The following is a 25,235-nucleotide window of genomic DNA, read 5'->3' on the forward strand; positions in this document are numbered from 1 at the left end:
ACTTACCATTTGCGTTTCTTTGGCAGAATACACCTTTTAACCATTGCCAGCCAACATTCACACATGCATTTAATACAAGATGGAGTTGATCGAAAAAATAGACAGATGCGGTGTACGTATATACGGCTTGCTGACTGTATTCGCAGAGAGCGGAGCTCGAGCATCACTAACATGACTAAACAACTCACGCTAACCCGTACCCTATATCCGAATGGAGGTCTGTACTATTTTGCATCATTATTGATTATAATGTTCGGTTTCGCACCGCAACGCAGAACGCACTGCATAACAAAGAAGATGTATTGTCATTAAATGCCCTTCATGACAAAGGGCGACCAAGAAGTCTTTGTCAAACACTGGGGAATCAAAGCAGCAACTTCGTCCTGGAGACATATTTACACTTGATTATGAACAACAGAGTTAGTGTATATAAAACAGTACATGAGAAAACGATAAATTAGGACTATATCACTGTTTAAAGGACAAGTCCACCCCAATAAAAACTTGATTTGAATAAAAAGAGAAAAAATCAACAAGCTTAACACTGAAAATTTCATCAAAATCGGATGTAAAATAAGAAAGTTATGGCATTTTAAAGTTTCGCTTATTTTCAACAAAATAGTTATATGAACGAGCCAGTTACATCCAAATGAGAGAGTTGATGACATCACTCACTATTTCTTTTGTATTTTATTATATGAAATATGAAATATTTTTATTTTCTCATTCATGTCGTGTGAAATGAAGTTTCATTCCTTTCTGAACATGTGGAATACCATTATTTAAACATTTTGTGCTTCAGGGCATGCAATGAGGTCCTAATCATCAAATTCGTAAAAATTGAAATATTGTATAATTCAAACAATAAAAAACAAAAGAAATAGTTAGTGAGTGACGTCATCGACCCTCTCATTTGGATGTAACTGGCTCGTTCATATAACTATTTTGTTGAAAATAAGCGAAAATTTGAAATGTCATAACTTTCTTATTTTACATCCAATTTTGATGAAATTTTCAGTGTTGTGCTTGTCTGATTTTTCTCTATTGATTTAAATCAACATTTTTCAGAGGTGGACTTGACCTATAATAAGCATTTAGGCCAACGCAATTATAGAATTGACAATAATTTAGTTGTACTTGTGTTGTTAAAGGACAAGTTCACCCCAAAAAAACAGTTTATTTGAATAAAAAGAGAAAAATCCAAAAAGCATAACACTGAAAATTTCATCAAAATCGGATGTAAAATAAGAAAGCTAGGGCATTTCAAAGTTTCGCTTAATTTCACAAAACAGTTACATGCATATCCTGGTCGGTATGCAAATGAGGAGACTGATGATGTCATCCACTCACTATTTCTTTTGTATTTTATTATCTGAAATATTCTGATTTTCTCCACATTGTCGAGTGCCAACGATTTATTCCTCCCTGAATATGTGGAATTAGCATTGTTTAATACTATATGGTTCAGTCAAGTTGGTCCTTATTGTCAATTCTGTAAAAAACGAAATATTTCATAATTCAAACAATAAAAAACAAAATAAATAGTGAGCGAGGGACATCATCGACTGTCTCATTTGCATGTCACTGAGTTCAGTAGGCATATCACTGTTTTGTGAAAAATAAGTGAAACTTTAGAATGTCATAACTTTCTTATATTTTACATCCGATTTTGATGGAATTTTCAGCATTATGCTTGTCTGATTTTTATCTATTTATTCAAATCAACATTTTGTTGAGGTAAGCTTGGTCTTTAAAGCTTGTGCATCTGGGTGAAAATCAAAATTTTCAATAAACCACCACCAATACCATTACCATATCAAAAACATGACTTTAAAGATGCCACTGCCAGACACTGACACAAAGAGGTGAACTTCACCACTTTGTAGTGTTTGATCTATGCCATTCAGATATGATTATTTAAACATTGGTAATATAATGTGCTACTAAATCCATTGTCAGAGCGCTTATCTTGCTTATTGGGTTAATCGATAAAGAATGAAAGCTATAATATGTCACATAAAATTGAAGTGATAGTTTCTAACCCTATACCCCATTGTTGATTTTAAGTTTCAATAGCTTAATAACTTGTTAAAAAATAGTTAGCCTTAAACATGTTCAAGGGGTGATAAAGGTTTGGGTGCAAGAGAGTTGCTTATCAATTGCAGAAAATTTAGGTTCCACGGCTTCTGCAATCAAGCGACTCAAGCGCCCAAATGACACTTAAAAACAACCAACAAGGTCTGTACATTATAATATGTATACCAAAGAAACTTTGCAGACATAGGCCCGGTTACTATAATAGGTAACCCTGCAATTATATTATGATGTATGAATACAATGGTTGAGTAACTTCAGTCCCTGGAGTGAGCCTTCCTATACTGAAGCAGGAAGGCCACACAAAAAAGGTTATTGAGCGCTATTAAAGTGATTGGTTAACACTGGTTTGACTTTTAAAAAATCTGAGCTAGAACGTCACGCTTGTCACCTGTGTCTGTGATATGTTACAAAAATGAAGCCCAGAAAAAATTACGTTCGAAAATTGCAAAATTGAAATATAAAGTGACCGGAAACACCAATTTAATTTCATCCCATACACTTATGTGTATTATTTAGGCGTGTATAAGACACCTATTTACCAAAATCGGGTTTTGCCTTGTAGCTTTTCATTCTCAATAATGGTTGTTTTCAGGGTTTATTAGTTCTAATACATGCACTTGTACACATGTTTCATCTTGGTTTGAGATTTTTTTTTAAAATCGGCTGCTCACAAAGTTAAACAATACCTTTAACAGACTGAGGCCCAGTCACATCTTTCGGATTCGTGTTTGTGGAAAATGGGAAAATCGGACGTCCTTGCCTAACTAGTTCGTTGACGTGGTATCCTATGCATGGCGAGAGGAGGGGGATGACTTCAGTATTAATCAGCATGTTATCTGCTTGTCTGATGTTTCGTTTTGTTTTGTTTTTATTTTTTTATGGCAATCCTGCAAATAAAAATTGCGATTCTGAAAAAGGTTGTGTGTGAATCATGACTGCGAATCGAAAGCGCAGTGATGAATTCCATGTGATGGCACTATACAAGTAATCGAATTAGATTTATTGATCAATCGAAGGTGATGACTGCACTGCAAAAACGCAAAAAACACGTTATCAAAGCCCGTTGTAGCGGCGTTAAATGAGCACATCAATGCTACCACATATAACTCATGTTTCCCTTAAACTCCATATCTCCCAGTATGTCCAGTAATGTAATCACAAATTCACATTCCACTCCTAACCTTTGCTGACCCCTGCGAGGACATTATTTGACCGAAGGGAACATGAACAGGCCCATTGCTAGGCAGGGTATGATATCATTTCACCAAGGAGCTTCATGTAGTTCACAGTGTTATAGTTGTTTATTATATGCTAGAGGGGAAAACATTTGGTGAGTAAGATACTTCATTATTTTATTGTCATTTTCTTACATAAATCTTTGAATAAATGTAGTTATAGTGAAACTGTAAGACTATGTATTTATATGTTAACTCCTGAGGCGAATATGATGAAGAATTACATGTATTGTTATTTGACGTATATCATATGAGTATATTCCTTCTGTTCTGTTATATCTACACTACAATGAACATTTAGAAATGATACAGACATTGATGAGATGAACATTGTTTTCTTTGTCATACAGTTAAACCACCATCGCTAACCAGCGGAATTAAAGGCATCATGCAAATTATGAAATGTTTCTGCTGTCAGGATTATTTAGATGTGTGCGTTTTACAAGTTTCCATCAGTGTAGCGATAACGCAGCCACACCCGTCACTGTAACAACACGTTGTTTAAACTTTTTGTTTAAACTTGTTTAAAATTCTAACCAATGTGTTACAAATCGTTATAAGAGGTGCAGGCTTAAACATCGTGCATAAAATTTAAAACAGCGATTTTACACTGTAATGCCGATCCGAGTTGGTTACAATAAGTAGCCGTTTGCATGAGGTTGACCCGGACAAAACATATTCTCTGATTCGAGAGTCTAATATTGATGATAAGAATATGGGAAGCGTTTTATGGATTTATTGATTCGTTTATTCGTCAATGCTTTTCTTTAATTTCAAAGTATCTTGTGCACATAGATACAATGAACCGGAAGTGAATGATGTGTGACTTTCGCGTAACTTTCAACCGGATTGGAACTTTTGATTATTCTAACTTGTGCCATTGCAATGAATGTATATTATGTAATTATTTTGTATTAATTTATGTGGAAATGAATAAATACTGATTGAAAATTAATTTGGAAGATTTAGAATGGTTGGGAATACGATCATATTTATAAGGACTTGTTACCTAGCAATTTCAGGTAATTTTAATGACCCGGAAGGGAATCTGACCGAAAAGGAATTTTCGGACTTTAAAATTCGAATATTTATTTTAGGGAGATTAACGTCAATTTTGATTTTTTTACGAGGAGTGCTTAATTTACAGTTGGAATTTTGTTGTCATTAAAATTATGAATTGACTTCTCTAATATATACGAATATGTTTTGCCAAGTCAGCATTTATTACGCATAACATTAATTTATGATCTTGATTATTGTTCGTAACGTTTATCAAAACAATGAAAATCGATGCAATCATTCTAAATATGATCATGGTGATAGCGCAGCTTAAATATGTATCAACTCTAAGATAAAAAAACATAACACCATAACACCAATAGCTCTATGACAACACAGTGACGCCCCTTTAAGGGTAAACATCTTCGTCCCTTGGATCTAGGCCTAAGAGGTTCGATTGTTCTAATAAAGGCTTGTCAAGGTATAGCAGTTCAAAGTTCATTTGACATGTTTGAAATTCTGCATGTTTTGACAATTCCTTCGTTTAATTTCAAAAGCTTTGGATGATATCGAGATACGAATGGCTATACAGATGTCAAATTAAACTCTATTTCTGCCACATGTGAGCTACATGCGTTTCAAAATCATATGTAGTTTTGTGCTGATATCTACATGCCTTACTTGGCAACGCGTTTTGCCTTTAAGTTTGGATATTGAATCATCACAGTGATCAAAATGACGATACAAGACAGTTCCCACGGCAAAGGTGAGTTTGTAACAATGAAAATTTATTATTTTGGAAGGGTATTTGGAATGTGTTATGATACAGAGCGTATAAAAAAAGTTTACACTTTGAAAAAGCCCTGGGAATTAAAAAAATATACAACATGTGGGTAATTTTTTCATAATCTCGGGTTTGGGTCTCATCTATCTAATGAGAGTAAAATGTGGGTGCGTCGTGGTCTAGTGGTTCTGACTCTCGCAACGGGGTCCGACCACTTGACCGAAGGTCCGCGAGGCCGAGGGTCCGCGAGACCGAGGGACCGCGAGACCTAGGGTCCGCGAGACCGAAGGCCCGCGAGACTATAATTTTTTTCCCTTCATCGGTTGCCGCGGTCGAGTGGTTTAAGACGCCTCGTTGAAGTTGCGTATAATAGGTGTCTGTTAATGGGAGGGGGTGCCAAATAATTCCCGGTAACTAAATAGAATCAGTGGCGTTGCTAGGATTTCATGACTCATGAGAAAGAGACACATATCTCACCAATAAATTATAATGCGAGCACGCCTGCTCACCACCGCCCTAGCGGTGGTTCGAAACACGTAATGCGCGCACGAAACGTCTCTCTAGGGGGTGGGGTGTGGTGCAGGGAGGGGGTGTTTCTGCTACTGTATAAACTTACGATCAGAGGCGTCGATCCTGGGGGATGGGGGGGCAAACATATCGTTTTACCCCCCCCCCCCAATAATTCCGGATGTGTAAAAATAAAATAAGATTGTAATGTTAGACAGAAATCGGCAAGCGAAATTGAGATGCACAACTCGTTCTTTATTCAAAATCGTGCTCAAAATGTCCGTTTTTCAGAGTGGAATATAAAATTTTTCAGCTCGCGTTTCGCGCTCGCATCACTTCTTTAGCAATAAACCCATTCATGATTAAATAGGTGAATAGAATGTCCCGTTTTCAGGTAAACCTAAAAAAAAACTTCCGCTTCGATTTGCAATAATATTTGGTTGGATATACATCTTGTTCTTTATTAAAAACATCCATTAAACTGTCAATTTTTTTCAGATCGAAATATCAAAATTTTCAGCTCGCACGCTTGCGTCAATATTGTTCTTTTAGTTACCCATCTTAATCACTGTTACCAAAATGCTTGGAATATCACGCTTTCAACCGGCAACCGATGAAGGGAAAAAAGTCGGTCTCGCGGACCTTCGGCCTCGCGGGCCTTCGGTCTACCGGACCCTCGGTCTACCGGACCCTCGGTCTACCGGACCTTCGGTCTAGCGGGCTGTCACCTTTGAAACAGAGGGTCGTGGGTTCGAATCCTAGCCATGGCGTGTTTTCCTTCAGCAAGAAACTTATCCACACTGTGCTGCACTAGACCCAGGTGAGGTGAATGGGTACCCGGCAGGAGTAATTCCTTGCATGCACTGAGCGCCGGTGATGGTAGCTCGAGCTAAAGCCGGGGTAATAATAGCAGCGCTTTGTATCCTCAGGCAAAAAGCGCTTTATAAATACAGCTATTATTATTATTATTATTATTAAAAGTCTTGACAGGATGTTACACTTGAGTGAGCAATGTCCATTTTTGTAAAGCCTACAGAAATCTGTTTGCGCAGAAATGCTCGTTTTCACGCTGTGTAAACAAGGCGAAATCAAATTACCCTGCGAAACATTTCTCATACATTTCCCTTGCCCTTTCAGTCAACTGAAAATAAAACATTCAAGCATTTTGTAGCAATTTTGCCAGTCAAATTGAAATTTCAACACATAATAAGCACAACCTTTATCTTTTTTTGTGCCAGCTGGATCTGAGGACATAACTGAATCTGAACAAAAGTTTATATCAGACATCTCCAGCATTTTTTCACTAAGTTTGTATTATTTAAAGTGGGTTTACATTTCATTTTTCTTTTAATACTTGTTTCTCCACACTTTTCCCAAGCTTTTACAATGATTAACAAAATGAAAATCAAGCCTAAGCCATTTCTGTAAATCACTGCTCAGTATATGGCCTCGGTGTGTGGGAGTGGGGTGGGACGCAAGCACTCTTCAAAGTGTTTTGGGCAAGGAAACAAGTTTAAAAAGGTAAAAGATATCATCAAATCAATTCTACTAGCTAAATCCCTCGTGTTCTTCATGATTAAGGTCTACTTTTATTCGCATATATATATATTTCAAAGTTCTGCGCAAATCATTTTTCACTTACTTCTCAATAGTATGTAGTGCTCACTCAAGCGGAAATATTTTTCGACAGTTATATCGTCATTTGCTTAAATGGATCTGTACCAATGTTAAAATGTTGAAAATTCTGCAGGATTAACAAATATATAATTTTACCCCAAAAAATCTAAGTGTAATTTTTTTGATACGCACTGTATATCTATTTCTAAAAGGTGCTAAATGAAAGCGAAATTCTTCTTTAAACAAATCATGAGAATAACTTTGATCTTTGTTAAAAACAGACTTTCTTGGGCATTTGTACAACACTTGATAACCATGAAAACAGTAGGCCTATTTCGATTATTAACAAAAGTTGATACAGTACATGTTAGAAATAAATCATCCTCGCAATTTATTGATACAGACATAAAATACTTGTTTGTTGCCTGTTTTCAATTTAAAACAATTTAGTTATGATTCATTTTGAATAATATGGTTACTATACCAATAACACGAGGAAAGTTTAATGCTTGACGTTTGTAATTCAATTGTTTAATTCAATAATAATCATCTTATAATACCAGCTAATTTCAGCACGCAATAACCAGATAAATGATATACATCCAACATTAAAAAAAAATATTTTGCTTTAGTTTGAACAGAAACCATAGCAATGAATTATAAGAGATGTTTTACGAAAGCAAGTAATTTCAGCATAAAGAAAAAATAACGCTTTCAACACTTTATAATTAAAGTTTTTGATTGGGAATTGAGTTCTTGTATAATTATATTTTTTTTTTCAATTTCGGTTAAATCATACTTTATTTCAATGAAAGCGGCCAAAATGAACAAAACCGTTATCTTTTCGACGAACGAAAGTTTTGTATCTCGATGGGTACCCAAAGTGGTTGTGGGACACATTATCAAATGTCCCCCTACTATTTTTGGTGGAAAGAAATACATCATTCAAAATCTAAATAAGCATATATTTTGGACGAGATGACGTTCCTTTTTTTGCTTGTCAAATTTTGCAGCCCCTGGTCCCCCTACCTTTGGCATGTTTGGGAGGAGATTTCCGCCCTTGGCTTGTTGACGGCAAGTCCGTCGAAGTTCCAATCACTAAGGCGGTACAGGTATTCCGGCACAGAGCCGATGTCCCATTTCTACACATGGAAATTACATCCCTTAGCCCAGCTAAGCAGTAAACGAAAACTGCGACTGTTTGAAAAAAAATAACAAATTTCTAGAAAGGAAAGTTCACTTTCATAATCATGCAACAATAATATTACTTAACTACCGTCTTGCTTCAATGATAACATACTTCCGTATAAACTTCAAGATTAAACATCCCTTCGGATGCTCACTATCAAATCAAATTAAAATCCTTCTATAATGCAGAATTCCAGAATTTACAGGAGACATTAAATATTAAAACTATTCGTTTTTTCCAGTGGACAATTCAAATAAAGACAAACAAATGTATTATTCACCTGATGTTTTTTTAAATCAGAATTCTACAATATTTACCGACTTTAAGATACCATGTAGGCAATTTTTTTTTTACAGAAAACTAAAATACAACTCTTATGGATATCTTGGTAATTTTGGGTCCTTTTTGCTGATCTTCATGGTGTGAGGGCAGTCATTTGAAGGATTTTAGGATTTGCTAGCCTGTAAATGCTAAATCTCTAAGCCCTTTTCACATCGGTCTCAACACTGTAGACACTCTTAGCCCGGGGGGGGGGGCACTTCCATTGACGAGTGGATACCATGCGCGACCATGGGGTCTCGAAAAGCACCCTAAACACGTAATTTCCATTTTCTGAAAATGCACCCCTTAACAAGTATTGGCGTGTGAAACCCTACCCTTAAGAAGTATTGGAAACAAAACGATACTCTTGGCAAATATTCCCTGAAATGAACCCCTAAACAAGTACAGAAATGTTTTATTGTTACGGGTCCTTCAGTCGTCGGTTGTATCTTTTATTATACACATCATTTGGTTTAGTACGACCCACCTTGTACACCTCGCGCAAATCGGACTCTAAAGACGTAGTGTTGGGGTAAAAAGGACATCATTTATAAACACATTTTAATTTTGTTTTATCATCCCCGCAAATTTGACCCTAAACGCGTAATTTTCCAACATCTCACATACAAGAGGACCCCCGCTTGCGTCACGAGAAATTCCCCAATCACTGCTACCACTTTTATTTATGCAAAAAAAATTGTTTAGATAACACAATATAATATCAGAGATTGTGCCACTATGAAATACCCTGGATCATACGAAGGGCAGGGGCGGAGCCCCCGGGAGGGGGGGGGGGGCACTCAGTATATAATGCATAGTAGGTATGTGCCGCGGAGAGGACCCCCATTTTTACACTAAAATTTCCGTTCCAAGGCATAGCATTTTTGTCTTATTGAGAAAAAGAACAAAGAAAGTCGCTCCAAGGCATAGTATTTTCTTCTTATCGAGAAAAAAAAGAAAAAAAAATCCGCTCCAAAGCTTCGCATATTTTTCGTTACGCCGTTCCAGTCGCAAACAAACATTTGTAGTTCCGAAGCCCGTTCCGAGGACCCTCCTTTTTCCAATAAGCCCGCTCCAAGGCCCCCTATTTTTGTCTCGCCCGCGGCACACCCCTACCACTTTTTTGGTCGAGTGCCCCCCCCCCCGGGGGAGGCGGAGCTACATTGCGGACAAAACTATTTTCCCTTGCACCTCCTTTGATTTTTCAAGAATTGAAAATGAGCGAAAGGAGAGAAAAAAAAGAAGGGGGAGAAAAAAAAGAAAAGTGGGCCTTTCAATGGCGGAACATGATTTGTGTTATTTAGAGCATCTTTGCTATTATATCCTTTCGTGATGTCCTCTTAGGGTGCTGCCCACGGAAATAAATCTTAATTCCGTGGTCCCGCCGGGACGCCGACCCATTTCGAAGTAGGCCTACACCGGTGCTCGGTGCCCTCTGATCATTTGTACCAACTATCGTAAGAAAAAAGAAATAAACAGCATCAAGTTGAATATTTGGCATTGCTGTTTCCAATTGTCAATACTGTTTTTTAAACTAATGTCTCATAAAATGACGACCATGACGATTGCAAACGGTTAGAGCAAATACAACTATATGTGTTACACTATCTGCATGGGTCTAAAGTTCAAATGTTTAGCGAAATGTACTTCACATAATACATCCGGGTCATATCGTACGAGGCGCGGGAGCGATGTTGAAATGATAAAAAATGAACATGATCAGTCATGAAGTAGATTTATTCATTTCCGTTCAACGAAATAAACAAAATACAATCGAAGTAATAGTGCATATCCAAAGTAACATTAACTATCAAAATTAGCCCCCCCCCCCCCCCCCGCATCGTCATGTAAGTTGACATCTGAAACCATTGTCACTTATCAGGTTCGGCGGCTTTGGGATTCAGGTTGTATTTACTGCATTGCAAACATATATTGCTACTGATTTATAAAAGGACTGTGTAATTGTAATACCATTACAATCAATACATGATATCAATAAGTTTCTAAGACTGGAGTTCCAACAGGCAACAAATTTATTCAAGCAGCTGTTCATTTCTAAAGAAGCACAAAAGAAAGAACGGCAGTTAAGACCTTTTTGATGTCCGCCTTCGAAGCCGCCAGTTTCAGTGAAGAAATCCGAGGAGTGAAATTTTACGAATATCCATTTGGATCAATTTTCCATCTTTTATATTAATAAACAAACAGAAATTTGTACGCATGACAAGACATCAATAACCAAGCACTATTACGCTGAGATATTTGCCCAGATTATATCAATTTACCTTTAATTAGTGGAAGAAGTAAGAATTTGACCTTTACTGAAACCAGATTTTAACACTTTTCCGATCGTTTGCGGCAAATGAAAATTTCAAATGTGGTCGATGGAATATTGCTATTCATTATTGTATATGCCAGATGAGTGCCCGCACATGCCCAGTCGAGGAAATTTGAGTCATATTTCAGGACATATTGCATAGTTTATTTTCGCATGCCTCCAAATTATGTACTACACATATAACCAAACCAGATGCGTGAAAAAATAATTATCATCACAAAAGCATATTTCCCTTTATATATGACCTTTATGTGGAGTCACGCGGAATCATTTGTCTACACAATTGCAAGAGATGTTGAGCAAAGTGCATGCCTGAAATGCTTTTTGCTGGCGGCTTCGAACCTTGTTCAAAGGGATTTTGTTTGCTGTCACTCCATCTCATTTAAACCTCCTTGATAATATGAATAAATTGGCATGAATACAGGTATATCCTATCCTATAACACTTTTGTGGAGGAGATTTTTTTTTCTTAATTGAATACCGATACTGACCGAAGTGAATAATGTTGAGGTGTCAATAAATGATGACGATCATGGTGATAAAGACGACGATGGCGATGATTATCATGATAATAATGATGATGATGATGATGATGATGACGATTACGATGATGTTGGTGGTGGTGATGATGATGATGATGATAATGATGATGTGACGTGATGATGAAAGTAATGATGGTGATGAGAATGATGGTGATAATGATGATGATGTGACGTGATGATGAAAGTACTGATGGAGATGAGAATGATGGTGATGATGACGACGATGATGATAACGGCGACGACGATGATGGTGATGATTATCATGATAATAATGATGATGATGATGATAATGATGACGACGACGATTTCGATGATGTTGGTGGTGGTGGTGATGATGATGATGATGATGGTGATGCGACGTGATGATTAAAGTAATGATGGTGATGAGAATGATGGTGATGATGATGATGATGATGATGATGATGTGACGTGCTGATGAAAATACTGATGGTGATGAGAATGATGGTGATGATGATGACGACGATGATGATAACGACGACGATGATGATGATGAGCACGACGAGGAAGAAGATCACGATCCACAAGATTTAATTGAAGGGAAACTAATCGCCACTGAGATAATACAATCCTACCAGTGACTTTTATGTAAATAGCTCTAACTATAACTTTAATCTATTTCATTCTGTTTGTCATTACAATATATATAATCTGTAGCCACTCGATGTAATCAAAATGTCCAAACAACATGGCTCCGCTTGACCGAATTTATGTTTGTTGTTCAATTATTATCACCTATTCCATACAGTAGTAAATATACCTCTGGGGCATCATATAAATCATACAATATTTGTTTCGAAAGGTCTGATATTGTTCATTTTGCTATCGCATTGACCCGTGATATTGACCTACTGGAAATCAGATCAGGCTGGTTTTATATAGCAATAGATGTACCGGTACCACTTCTGATTTACAACCAAATCCTTTGCTTATGTCAATCATATAATATTTCATATAAATCTATTGAGGGTATGGGATTCAACGTTAAACTTAACGAACTCGTTATAAATCAGTGTACAGCATCGAGCAGTTGTAAGTACACATTGTTTTTTATAGTATTTATTGGCATGATTGTTAAAGTGTAAATAATGCAAAGGTATACAGGTATATGTTTAGGGCTATTGGAGCTTGTGTGAATGTATGGATGAATGTCTGTAAGTATGTTGACAAATGTGTTTTGGAAATGACCGTTGTATTGATCTGATGACTGCGTGGTGCCGGTTTTGGTAAAGGGTTTAAAATATTAAAAATGATTGAACAAATCTATCCAGCATGAGCCCAAAGCGGGATAGATAAAAGAGTTGTATTGGTATTTTTCGTCAACAATTTTGTCAAACCAATAATGGATGTTTAAATGACACCATAAGCATAACACTGGGTTACGCTGGTTTGCTTGATGCAGTCCTCTCCAACACACGAACCACTGTATTTTCGTTGAATTCAAATAGTAAGGGCTTTTTTTCCTCTTCGTTTTCGATGACATAGAAACATCCGAATTGGATGTATCTACGCTTCCAGAACAAGTCAAGGTAAAGGGCGTATACGAGCAGCAGGTTGAGACAGGCAACGACCAAGACACAGGGATGCCGGCGGCAGAGTTCACCGTCATCAAGGACGACGACCAGGACGACGATGAGGGCGTCGCGTCGTCGTGGACCGGGAGGAGGATCTATAAGAATCTCCTCCTCATCAGCAGCTCCTTCCTCTTCGTCTTCACGGCGTTCCAAGCGCTCTCTAACCTACAGAGCAGTATCAACTGCGATGAGGGTCTAGGTCTCGCTTCTCTCAGCGTCATCTACGCGACACTCATTGTATCAGGTAGGAACTTTTTTATCTGTTTTTATTATAGCAAATTAAAATAAATCACAAAATTTACAAATGATTATTAGGTGATTACAAATCACATAAACACTAGTTAGTTACACACAAAAAAAAAATAACAACCATAATAAAAAAAAAACGTACCCACTTATCCTCCCCACCCCCCAAAATAGGAATGTGGCAAAGTGATGACTTAATATCAGTGTTATCTGAACAAAGATAGGTGATTTGGTAAATAAAGTAGACAAAACAAAATATAGATGCTATGATTATGAAGTGGTTTTCCCAACAACTATTGATAGGATTAAAAACACAACTGGTTATCCATGACGACATAATTATGGCGGTTTTTAAACGAACAAGTATATCAGGTAGGAACTTGATTTAAGGAATGTCGTCATGGGGGCAGAGGGCGGGAATTGCCTGTCCCAATGACTATCTAATAAAATTGTTGTAACTATTAAAGCGAAACATTAAAGAGAGAAGGGGATAAGGAAGGAGAAGGAATATGAAAGAGAGCGAGAGAAGGAATAAAGAAGAGCATTTGAAAACGTATATTCTGGACCGTGTAAGTAGTGGAATAATTAATTCGTTGGGTGATGAAGACAACAAATAAGATATTCATTTTTCACGCGTGTAATCAATTATCTTTTAGAAATTACAAGGAAATGAGCGTTTTGGTCGCCACGTATCCATCCTCTCCCTTCCTCCCATCAAAATACCATGGCCTGACATCGCTGACCCTGATATGGGTCAGTGTACACTTTGAAAAGAAGTATAGAAATCAGGTTTTCCTTAGATTAGAGGATCCGACGATTGAACATATAATTCAAAAGATATCATTGAAATTACCATTGAATCCAAATGAAATTAGCAGCGACTGCGCTATTGAATTCATATAGTCGAGCTAAGATTACACAGTGGTATAAAGATATTGGAGTCTAAAAATGATTGTGTTGCTTCAAAAAAAAATTATCTCTTCCTTTTCTCCATTCTATCTCTCTGTCCCTTTTTTGTTCATTTCTATGTTTTCACCACTTTTTATCACTGGAAAAAATGAAACTGTTCTCGCTCAGCCTCTCCTAGCCGCGCGTGCACATGAAATCTAACATTTTTTCAACATTTATTTCAGTATATAAACTATATACATGTTATTTTCTTTTGATCTACATATTCATTGAGCACATCTGTATTTTTCCCCAATGTACAAATACATGTAGGTACATGTGTTATCATTTGACAAACAGTGAATATTGTTTTAAAATTATTTATATTCGGCCCTACATCTTATTTTTCTCACAGTGATTTGCTGTCACTTTAAACCTATTTTCGTATATTTTTATCTACGGTAAATATGCGATTATATGATTATTTGTTATTATTACTAAATTTGTTTCATTTATATCTATTTTCTCCCCTTTTCGGCGCTGTCAGCCATGTTTGTCCCTTCCGTGATGATCCGCCATCTTGGATTAAAATGGACGCTGGCGGTGAGTCAGGTGGCCTACGCCTTGTACACAGCAGCAAACTTTTACCCTTCCTGGGCGACTCTCATACCCGCTTCGGTCATCCTGGGGCTCGGCGCTGCACCCCTCTGGACCGCCAAGAGCACCTACCTCACAACCACTGCAGGGGTGTATTCTAAGCTGTCAGGTGTGTGAGATGATATTGACATGGTTACCTTCGAGTGTAGGGATTAGTGACCATGCTTCTACTTCTAATTTAATAATTTTCTTGTTTGTCCTCTCTTGCTTCTGATTTTTTTCTCTTACTGTATTCATACTTTTAATCAGACTGCCATTTGACATATTAATTTTACCGGACGATATCTTATGAACAGGTAATATAGAAATTAATTCCCTATTAATTTCCAGGGTTGCCGTGCACGCATATAGGCTACCCTTAACAATAATAACCAACCACTGCATGTAAACTTGTTTAATATACGCCGTAGAAAATAGAACTTAATTCGTTCTTTGTTTTACTTGCAATACGTTGTTTACATTATTTGTTTATTGTATTTTATCTATTGATTTGTTTGTAAACCGTAAATGATTGTGATTTTTTTTACCTGATTGCTAAGAAAGCATGAATACTTGTAAGCAAGCAACCAGCGGACCGACCGCTTTAGGTCCTTTCCAAGGGGCCTGGGCCCGTATTCCATAAACAAGATAAGATTTTTGCTTAAGTCTTAGCAATTTGTCTTAGCATTTTGCTTGTCTAAGAAATCTTCCCTAACGATATTCTATAAACTTTAAGACATTTGTCTCAAGTCAGGCGATATGGCTAAGCCAAAGTCTCAAATTATATGACCTTCAGTGACCTTCTTAATAATAAATTGCTGCAGAGGTGACTGCAACAAACTTGCAAAAATGTCACAGAAGTTGTTTTTTCTTAAAAATTTGGATTTTATTGAAACTAATTACAACTATTGTAGTAAGAGAAGAGCATTCATCACCCATATATGGTAAGAATTTTTAATTCAAATTTTCTATATTTTTGTTAATTACCAAAACATTTCAATCCGAAACCGAGTGACTTGCACAGTTTTTTGTGTATCAGTCCCATTTATTACTTTTCATGTATTGTTTGTCAAAATATAAATTGAAATATTCCTCTCGACATCTCTACTCTAACTTCAGTTTAAGTAGACCTAGGCCCCCTTAGGGAAAACCTTTTGAGACTAGTCTTGGGTCTAACATTAGGCCTAGATCTAGCCTAGGCCCAAAATCTATAATATCCGTCTGTTTGGAGGAGAATTGAACATTATTTTTATTTTTTTTTATTTTCATGAGACATGAAGGCTGCAAAATGTAACTTTGTTAGACTGTAGACTAGTCAAGTGCCATAGACATAGTGGAGCAACCGACACTGAAGCTACATAAAGTACATAAAAACCTAGGCCTAGTAGGCCTATCAGTATTGGTCTAGGCCTAGAACAACATTCAGGACTTAGCCTGGCTTAGCCTTACTTAGGACAGGGATAGATGCAGGACTAGAATAGATCTGACTAGGCCTAGGTAAAGTTAGAACAAAAGCTTCATTTCAGTCTCCGATTTTTTTTTTGCTAAACTAACGTTACGACTAGGCCTACGTCTACGAATACGACACTCGACAGTCTAATTGTAACATTACTTTGGGAGTTTGGCCTAGACCTTAATCTCACCAATGTGATATGACAGTATATGTCAGAAACTTTTAAATAACTCCCAGAAACGACGGTTATTCATGTCTACAGTGCTAGAGTACCCATCGCTATACATTGCTTGCCAAAACTTAGATCTAGTCCTGACCTAGGCCTATATATCTATATGTAGGCCTAGATCTAAGTTAGATCTTCTTCTGTTTTTGGTCCATCTGTTTGTTTGGAGGAGTTTCTATTTTATACATTTTGGGGAGTTTGTTTAGATCTAAGGTTTCTAGAAAACAGGCCTGAAATAAAACCTAGACCAACAGCTCAGACTAGACTGGGGCCTAGATTTATATAAATTTACTAGATCTAGGTGGCCTAGCCTAGTATTACTAGGCCTAGTATAGCTATGCTTTCTTCTATTCATTCTAGATTCTATTTCTAGCCTAGCCGGTAGCCCTAACGCTAGGACTGGTTGATCTAGTCTACTGTTTGATCTAGAATCTCTAACGTAGATCTAGGCCTACATCTAGACTAAATGACTAAGACTAAAAGTTACACCCTATCTAGATCTAGAAGTACAACTAACTATATCAATCTAGGTGTAGGCCTACATAGTATTAGGTCGAGATCTAGAGTGGAGACTTTTTTATAGACTCTATCAAAATATAGATTCTAGTTCTAAAAAAAGTAAATGTAGGCTAGTCTAGATCTATTCATCTAACATTAGGCCTGAAAAGGGAAGTGAGCTAGGGATCTAGCATTGGATTATTTCTAGGACTAAAGGATCTTGATTTAGGCTTAGGCCTACATCTAAAGCTAGGGGCTGTAGTTTGAGATCTAGAGGCCTAGCCCCCCCCCCTAAAATTAAAAGCTAGAACTAAGCCCACAGCTACATGTAGTTCTCCATGTAGCCAAACAAAATTTAGGATTTTAGCATTGACCATTGTCTTAATTTTATTTTGGCGTAGATGTTTGCAGTTACATGTACCAATACAAACACATGATTTGATGAATGAGAAAATGTGTCTTGCAGATTATTTTAGCGCAAAACCTGCATTCCATGAGCATACAGGCCAATGTCATAAAATAAGTAGTTTAATCCACATCATGCTGTTTAAACATTTATTGATTTGATATGCTGTTACCATGGAAACACATTTTTCAATATAGACTATGTCATACAGATCTATACCTCAAAATCAATGTGTGAGCCAACTTTTATAAGAATTGGTTGAAAACTAAAAAGCGGTTCAAACCACAAGTTTTTTCACCTAATTTCATTATATTATATGTTGTTACCATGGCAACACGACTTTTGATACAGTCAAAAATATGTCTTAGACATCTTCAAGACTAATGTGTATGCCAAATTTTAGGAGAATAGACCAGTTGAAAACTGATGAAGTAATTCAATCACAAGATTTTCATTTATTTTTGGTATTTTTTTGTTACCATGGCAACACAATTTTTTATATAGGCATAAAATATGTTTTGCACATCTTCACATCAAGACTAATGTTTGTGCCACATTTAATGAAAATTGGTTAAAAACTGAGGAAGTAGTTGGAACAGCAAGATTTATACATATTTTTTGCCAATATATACCGTTACCATGGCAACATAAATTCCGACACATGCATAAATGTGTCTTGAACATCTTTTCCTCAAATCCAATGTGTGAGCCAACTTTCATGAGAATTGGTAGAAAATTAATGAAGTATTTTAAACGGTAAAATTTTGGCCATAATATATTGTTACCATGGCAACACAATTTCTGAAAAAGAAAAACATTTTCCACCTCCTTACCTTAAGACCAATGTGTGTTCAAAATTTCATGAAAATCGGTTTAAAAAATGAGGCAGGAGCTCGAAATGCAACATAGGTATAAATTCTAAAAATTTTGTTGGCTGAATTACCTTGAAACTAATACAATTAAGACAACTCACAGCTGTCTTAAAGTTAGGGCTAAATTCTTAGCCATGTTGTATTTATGAAATACAGACTCTGCAGTTTTAAGAAAAGTTACTTAGCCATTCACCCTATATCTGTCTTAGTTGCGCAAAACCTCTTAGCCAAATTCTAAGACAAAATTCTTAGCCAATTCTTTATGGAATACGCGTTTTGGCTAAGAGTTTTGTCTTAGACAGAAAAATAAGACAAAATGCTTAGATTTTTGACTTAAGCATGCTTATCTCGTTTATGGAATACGGGCCCTGGTAATGAGGATTGATGCCTTAATACCAAAAGGCACTAGCGCACCAAGCATGTCAAGTGGGAATCGAACCCGGGTCACCGGGGTCTGAAACCCCCGCTCTACCGACAAAGCAATCAATAAATGAAATAGAAAACCAATGAAATGAATTTGTCTTTTTCTTTCTCTCCCCCTCCCCTCCGTTTTATTCTCGTTTCCTACCTTTACACCATCTACTTCCCCCTTATCAGGCGAGACCGTCCCGTCCATTGTCTCCCGATTCTGGGGCATATTTTTCTTCTTCTTCCAGTCATCGCAGATTCTCGGAAATCTCATTTCATCTCTGGTCTTCAGAGAAGAAACATCTATTGACGGTCAAAACGACACACAATACAAATGTGGTTCCCAGGACTGCTATGTTGGTAAATTCATAACCCTTGTTACCATATATTGCCAATCTAAGGGGGTGTTGCAAGAAAATATTTGTGATCAATATACAGATATTGACTAATGGGGTGTGTAATATAAACATTCTTTGGACCGCCGGATTTGTATTTTCCCGAGGGGTTATATATTCCCGAAGCGCGCAGCGCTGAGGGAAAATATGATCACGAGGGAAAATATTAATCCTTTAGGTGGTCCAAAGAATTTTTTTTTTACACATCCCATCAGTCAATATCTGTTATATTAGATAGCCTCCAATGATGAAGATAAAGTTAGGCCTAACGATGCGTGCAGCATGTTTATGATATTCACAGTGATTGATTGAACTGGTATAGATCTAACGTTAGATCTTGATCTATAGATATCTAAGTAACGTTAGTCTAACGCAGTGAATGACCCTTTTCTATTCAAATCAACTTTGTTTAGGCCTAGCCCTAGATCTAAATCTAAGTTCGAGCCCAGTCCAGGTCCAGGACCCAAGGCAGGCCGATAATGCATGGTAACTTCTAATCCACAAGAGGGCGCCATACACGTAGAAAATATATTCATGGACCGGTTGGTCAATATATTCATCGAAGGTGGACCGGCTGGGAAAATACATTGATTTTGATCATATCACGTGACGCGTTATGGACCAATCGCGCTTGGCTATCTGTCTTGGCTGTCTAATATTTGCAAATATTCTGTTGCAATTTTACAACTGATTAATCAACGTTAGCTGTAGCAAATCAGATTCAACTTTTTGTTTCAAGGAGCAAATTAGCAATCAATCACTAATTTGCAATTAACTGCAAGACATATGATTGATTGATTTAGGGACCAAAAATTGACTTGCAATTGATCGCACGTTTCTTGCAACACCCCATAAGTCAGTCATCAGAGTCAGTAGCGAGGTTCCACACCGCCAGACACAACCAATTCAAGAACAAAGTATATGTCTGGGAAATGTGCATCTAATGACCGAAAAATAGTATAGAGAACTTTGTCGAAAATTGATCAACCGTAACAGCAGTTCGTCATAAGTTTCGGAGTTGACAAAAAGTGCTTACATGTGCATTGGCGGCGGAAGCCAAAAAATTAGGGGGGGGGTCTACCTGAAATTTTTGTGATGGACACATGTAAAAAATTTGACAAGCAAGCAAAAACAAGGTTATCAACCTAAAATTAAGGGGGCCTTCCCCCCCCTTCTCAAATTTTTAGGGGGACCTGTCCCCCCACCCCCGCCGCCTATGCACATATCGTTAGTCCAGAGTCCAAGAAAGTGTTTCATCAACTTTTCTTGATTTTGATTGACTGAGAAGCAGCGTTACCATGGTTATTGTCAGATAAAACGTCTGACAAGTATTTTCATGAAACGCTCCCCATGACAAAACTGCTGTTTTTATTCACCAATTTTCGTCCTGAACTTTGGATAACTATTTGCAATTGCTCGTCAGCCACAATAAGGACGATGTACTGTTCCAGTTCAACTAATTTTCGACCAAGATCTCTTTCTGGTTTTTACTGTCATTGGCGGGTATTTTCAATATATTTATTGTGTTCTTGAATTGGTTTTGTACGATGTGAAAACTCACCAATCACCATGGCTGTACGCAGCACCGAATTCTTCCAATTCAACCTTAAAAAATGTCCCCACGAGAAGGAAAACGAATATGTGATGAGCTCGGTCGACTCGTTCCCTCGATTACTTGTGTTATACTGTCGTGCCCCCCTTTGCGTCTGGATTTTCTCATGACGTCATTTGGTATGCATTTTTCTCTGTAAGCATTGCAGTAGAATTTACAAATTATTTCTGTGAAAAGCAATTTGAACTTTTTGTAAATTAGGAAAGTATACATTTGACAAAACTGTCACCATAGATGCAATGTATTTCAGTCAGATTTCAATCAAGTGATTGACGCTTTTTAAGGGCATTATTGCCGTACTATTACTTGGATACATAATAGACTAAAAATAAAGTGTCATGTCGTCAAGTATGTTTTTCGATGTATCATAAATTTGTTTTTCCCCCAATCTCAGAGACTGGTAATGATAACGGAACGTATTGCGATCCTCCCGAAAAGAGCTTAACCTACACCTTACTCAGCATCTATCTCGTCTCCGGCATCATCGCCGTCATCATCGTCGTCGTCTTCGTCGACAACCTTGGCGCAAGCAAAAAAATCAAAGACCAAGGAACACTGGACTTATTTTTCGCCACTGCGCGATTGATGAAGGATAAAAAGATGATCGCTATTATTCCCCTGACCATCTTCAGCGGGTTGGAGCAAGCTTTCATCGCAGGCGACTTCACAAAGGTTCGAGTCTTACCAAACCTGTATGATGATAATAACAATAATGATAATAAAATGAGTATTATTAATGATGATAACAATAATGATAATGATAACAACAACAGCATTAATAGTAATAACGAAATTCTTTTACTGGGCACATAACATCTCTATGCGCTTCCAAAGAACACGGATGACGCGACTTCATCATGGCGGCCGTCAGCGCAAAAGCATTTCAAGTAATTAATTCCTGTCAGGCATACCCATTCTCCTCTCCTGTGTTGTCGAATGCAGCACACTATGGATCATTGCTGAAAGAAATTACACCATGGCTGGGATTCGAACCTACGACCCTCTGTTTCAAATTTCGGAGACTAATCCACTGGGCGACAACGATGTTGAGCATTGTTGGAAGGGTTGTCATCGTCATCATCAGCAGCATCATCATTATCACTGTTGTTTTCATCATCTCTGTTATCATCATGACCATTCCTACTATCATTAGTATTACTATTATCATAATAACTAGTAGTAGAAGTAGTAGTAGTAGTAGTAGTAGTAGTAGTAGTAGTAGTAGTAGTAGTAGTAGTAGTAGTAGTAGTAGTAGTAGTAGTAGTAGTAGTAGTAGTAGTAGTAGTAGTAGTAGTAGCAGTGGTAGTAGTAGTAGGAGGAGTAATATTATTGTTTTTTATTATCATTATCATCGCTATCATTATTATCAATATTATTATATTCCTTTGTTTTGCCAACACATCTTCCTAGTCCTACGTCACGTGCAGTCTGGGCGTTGGCTGGGTGGGGTACATCATGATCTGTTACGGGCTGGCCGACGCTATCTGCTCCGTTCTCTTCGGACGTCTAGTCAAGTACACCGGTCAGATCCCTTTCTTCTGCCTCGGTGCCCTCATCAACGTCTCCCTCATCGTCGCTCTCTTCGTCTGGGAACCGTACCATGACCAGCTCCCTGTTTTCTTCGTGATAGCAGCCCTGTGGGGTGTCGGTGATGCCATCTGGCAGACTCAACTGAATGGTAAATGACACAAACACATTTTTCATTTTAATATCGGTTAATAAAAAACAAGAAACAATACAAAATTAAAAATAATACATGTGAAATTCCCCCAAATCAATGGTTTGGTTTGGTTTGGTTTTATTTACCGTATAAAAATCACAATAAAATACATTGCACAAGATATGATATTAAATATAAATATATAAACATGCACATAAAAATATACGGATGGATCACTCTATTCAGAGCCATTGATATGATGAAGCCCTGTTCAGCAGCACCGATCATGGTGCTGGTTGCCTGAAGAGTCATAGATCGACATATCTTCAGAGTTAGGGCTACATGGGGGAGCGCAGGTCGATGCGACCGGGATAACCGTTTTAGGGGGTAAAATAAGCCATAAGCGTCTTTGCTTCATAAATTTTCACACAAATATAAATATACAGCACGTTGATGTTATTTTAAGATTTTTTAATCCATATTTAACCAAAAAAAACAAAAATTTGGAAACTTATTTATGAATGAGTAAAGGAGCTACAGTCTTCAGTACAAATTTATAAAAATAGAAATTCATTTTATTAATTTTTTTTTAATTGTACGGCCGGATAATTTTTGAAATTTAATTGAATAGAACAAATGCATCGGATTTTTCCCTCCGTTTTATTTCTTTTTTCCTCGACAGCCCTCTACGGCCTTCTTTTCCGTGACCAGCAGGAGCAGGCCTTCTCCAACTATCGTCTGTGGGAGTCCGTCGGCTTCACCGTGGCCTTTGCCTACAGTAATTTCCTCTGTGTGTGGATCAAACTGACAATCTTGGTGTGTGTTCTAGGAGTAGGGATGCTAGGTTACGCAAGCGCAGAATTTCTAGCCAGGAGAGAAGCGTGACATCACGTCACGTGAACTGATACACCAGTTTTTATCCTTTTCGTCACTGTCCTAGTTCTTCCAGTATTGAAAATTTGACGAAATATACGACTCGGAACTGCTGCAAGAATCATGGAGTCAGTTTTCAAATTGGAAAATGTGTAACGGCCGTCACCTTCTTTTGTGTAAGATAATATATACCAAATGTGTTATGATGTGAGAATCATACCCGCTGTCCCACTTGCTCTGATGAAATTTACAACTGCCGATCAAAATAATGTGAAAGCAAACTACGCGTAATACCCGCTAAATAGTAGGTACTTGGCGAAATTCGAGAACTTTCGCGGGGATTTTTCCAAGGTCGCAGGTGAAAGCAATTTACGGGAACTTTTAGCCCAGCGGGTCGTTGGGCGCGTTGCCGTGGGTGGCTGCTGGGCTAGTGATTTTGAATCTCGCGACTTGCCTGCTTATCAGACCATACTGCGCATGCTCGTAACTTCAGGAACTTATTCCGAAGGGTATGGTTCGGGTATTTTTTTAGCCTAAAAAAAGTTCTCGTAATTTAACGGGGATTCTTATGATCGAGGCGGTTTGAAACAAGATGGTTTTATGTTTTCGAAAGATAGGCTATGGAGTTTGAACGTTATGAATTGAGGATTTCTTACATTTGCAAATGTAAGAAATCCTCAATAATATGTTTGTAGCGCCGCTACTATTATTGCATATACTACATTGCGCTTGATACTTTGCATCATATTATTATTACCCTGGCTATAGCTGAGCCGCCGTATAGGCGCTAAAGCATTCAAGGAATAATCCTGCCAGGTACCCATTCAGCTCACCTGGGTCGAGTGCAGCACAAAACGGGTAAATTTCTTGCTGAAGGAAAACATGCCATGGCTGGGAATCAAACCCACGTCCCTCTGATTGAAAGACGAGAGAAAGGTTTAAGTTCTAGGTACCTTTTCGTAGTATGGTCCGTGCTTTGACCAAGGTTCAGTGGTAACAGTTTACAAGTTTCTACAAATACTCGACCAAGACACTCTTCCACGGATTTAAGGTGAACTAAGTTAGGACTTAGGTTAGGACTTAGGAAGTATTTTATACTCGGAATTAGAATAGGAAAAGATGGATTCTGTACCTTTTATAGAATTGAGTACTTCAGTTCTAGCATTGTTTTAAATGCATTCAGTTATTTTGGTTGGCCCAAATTCTATCAGTTTCACTCAAACCTTCAGTATACTTGAATTTCTGCACCTAAAATTTATGACTATGGAAATAAAATTTGTTTACTTATTATATAGTTACTCAGATAACCTTCGTAGTTATCAACGTCTTAAGTTTATATTAAATAAACAGACTTACATTGCAGGTTATGAAGTAATTATAGCACCTGTACATATAGAACTATACAGTACGCTCGAATCTTTAACTCGATGAATTTTTATGATGAATTATTCAATGTGTTGCAAGTTGACGTCTTTCAAGTCATGATTGAAGGTAAATAGTTTAATTGGGTCCATTAAACTTTACTTCAAATTCTTCAGACAATAATTTATTTAGTTGCGCAATGCACTCGTGAGAAAGCAAGTAAGTTTAGTGATTAGTGATGCTACGATGTTGAATCCTTATGAATCATTTATTTTAACTTTACCAGGTGACCAATTGAGTAGTGCTGATTGATTGATGATGTGCCGATAGTTAGGATCTTACGCAGAGATAAATGGTAAGGTAAAGGGGAAAAGTATTCAAAGTCACTTTTGTATACTTCAAGAAAACGAACCTTGCTATCGAGCTCGAGATGTCCACGCTAACCTAGTGAGCAGGGGAGGTCCCAGCAGGAGAAACTTCGA

General features: G+C 37.4%; 1 protein-coding gene across 1 annotated transcript; it reads left to right on the forward strand.

The window, feature by feature from the left end:
- Positions 1-4,952: 4,952 nt before the first annotated feature.
- Positions 4,953-23,731, forward strand: LOC121429705 (protein unc-93 homolog A-like). Its single transcript, XM_041626875.1, has 7 exons — positions 4,953-5,097; positions 13,130-13,462; positions 14,900-15,118; positions 19,041-19,211; positions 21,253-21,530; positions 22,269-22,536; positions 23,201-23,731. The coding sequence occupies exons 1-7, from the start codon at positions 5,067-5,069 to the stop codon at positions 23,401-23,403; spliced, it is 1,503 nt and encodes a 500-aa protein (XP_041482809.1). The 5' UTR covers positions 4,953-5,066; the 3' UTR covers positions 23,404-23,731.
- Positions 23,732-25,235: the final 1,504 nt, after the last annotated feature.

This window comes from Lytechinus variegatus, chromosome 16, assembly GCF_018143015.1.
Source record: "Lytechinus variegatus isolate NC3 chromosome 16, Lvar_3.0, whole genome shotgun sequence".
Taxonomy (NCBI): domain Eukaryota; kingdom Metazoa; phylum Echinodermata; class Echinoidea; order Temnopleuroida; family Toxopneustidae; genus Lytechinus; species Lytechinus variegatus.

Excerpts from the sequence above, each read along its gene's own strand:
- LOC121429705 (XM_041626875.1), top strand. The coding sequence starts at position 5,067 with ATGACGATACAAGACAGTTCCCACGGCAAAG. Across the intron at positions 15,119-19,040 it reads GGTGTATTCTAAGCTGTCAG|GCGAGACCGTCCCGTCCATT; the intron begins GTGTGTGAGATG and ends CCCCCTTATCAG. Across the intron at positions 19,212-21,252 it reads TTCCCAGGACTGCTATGTTG|AGACTGGTAATGATAACGGA; the intron begins GTAAATTCATAA and ends CCCCAATCTCAG.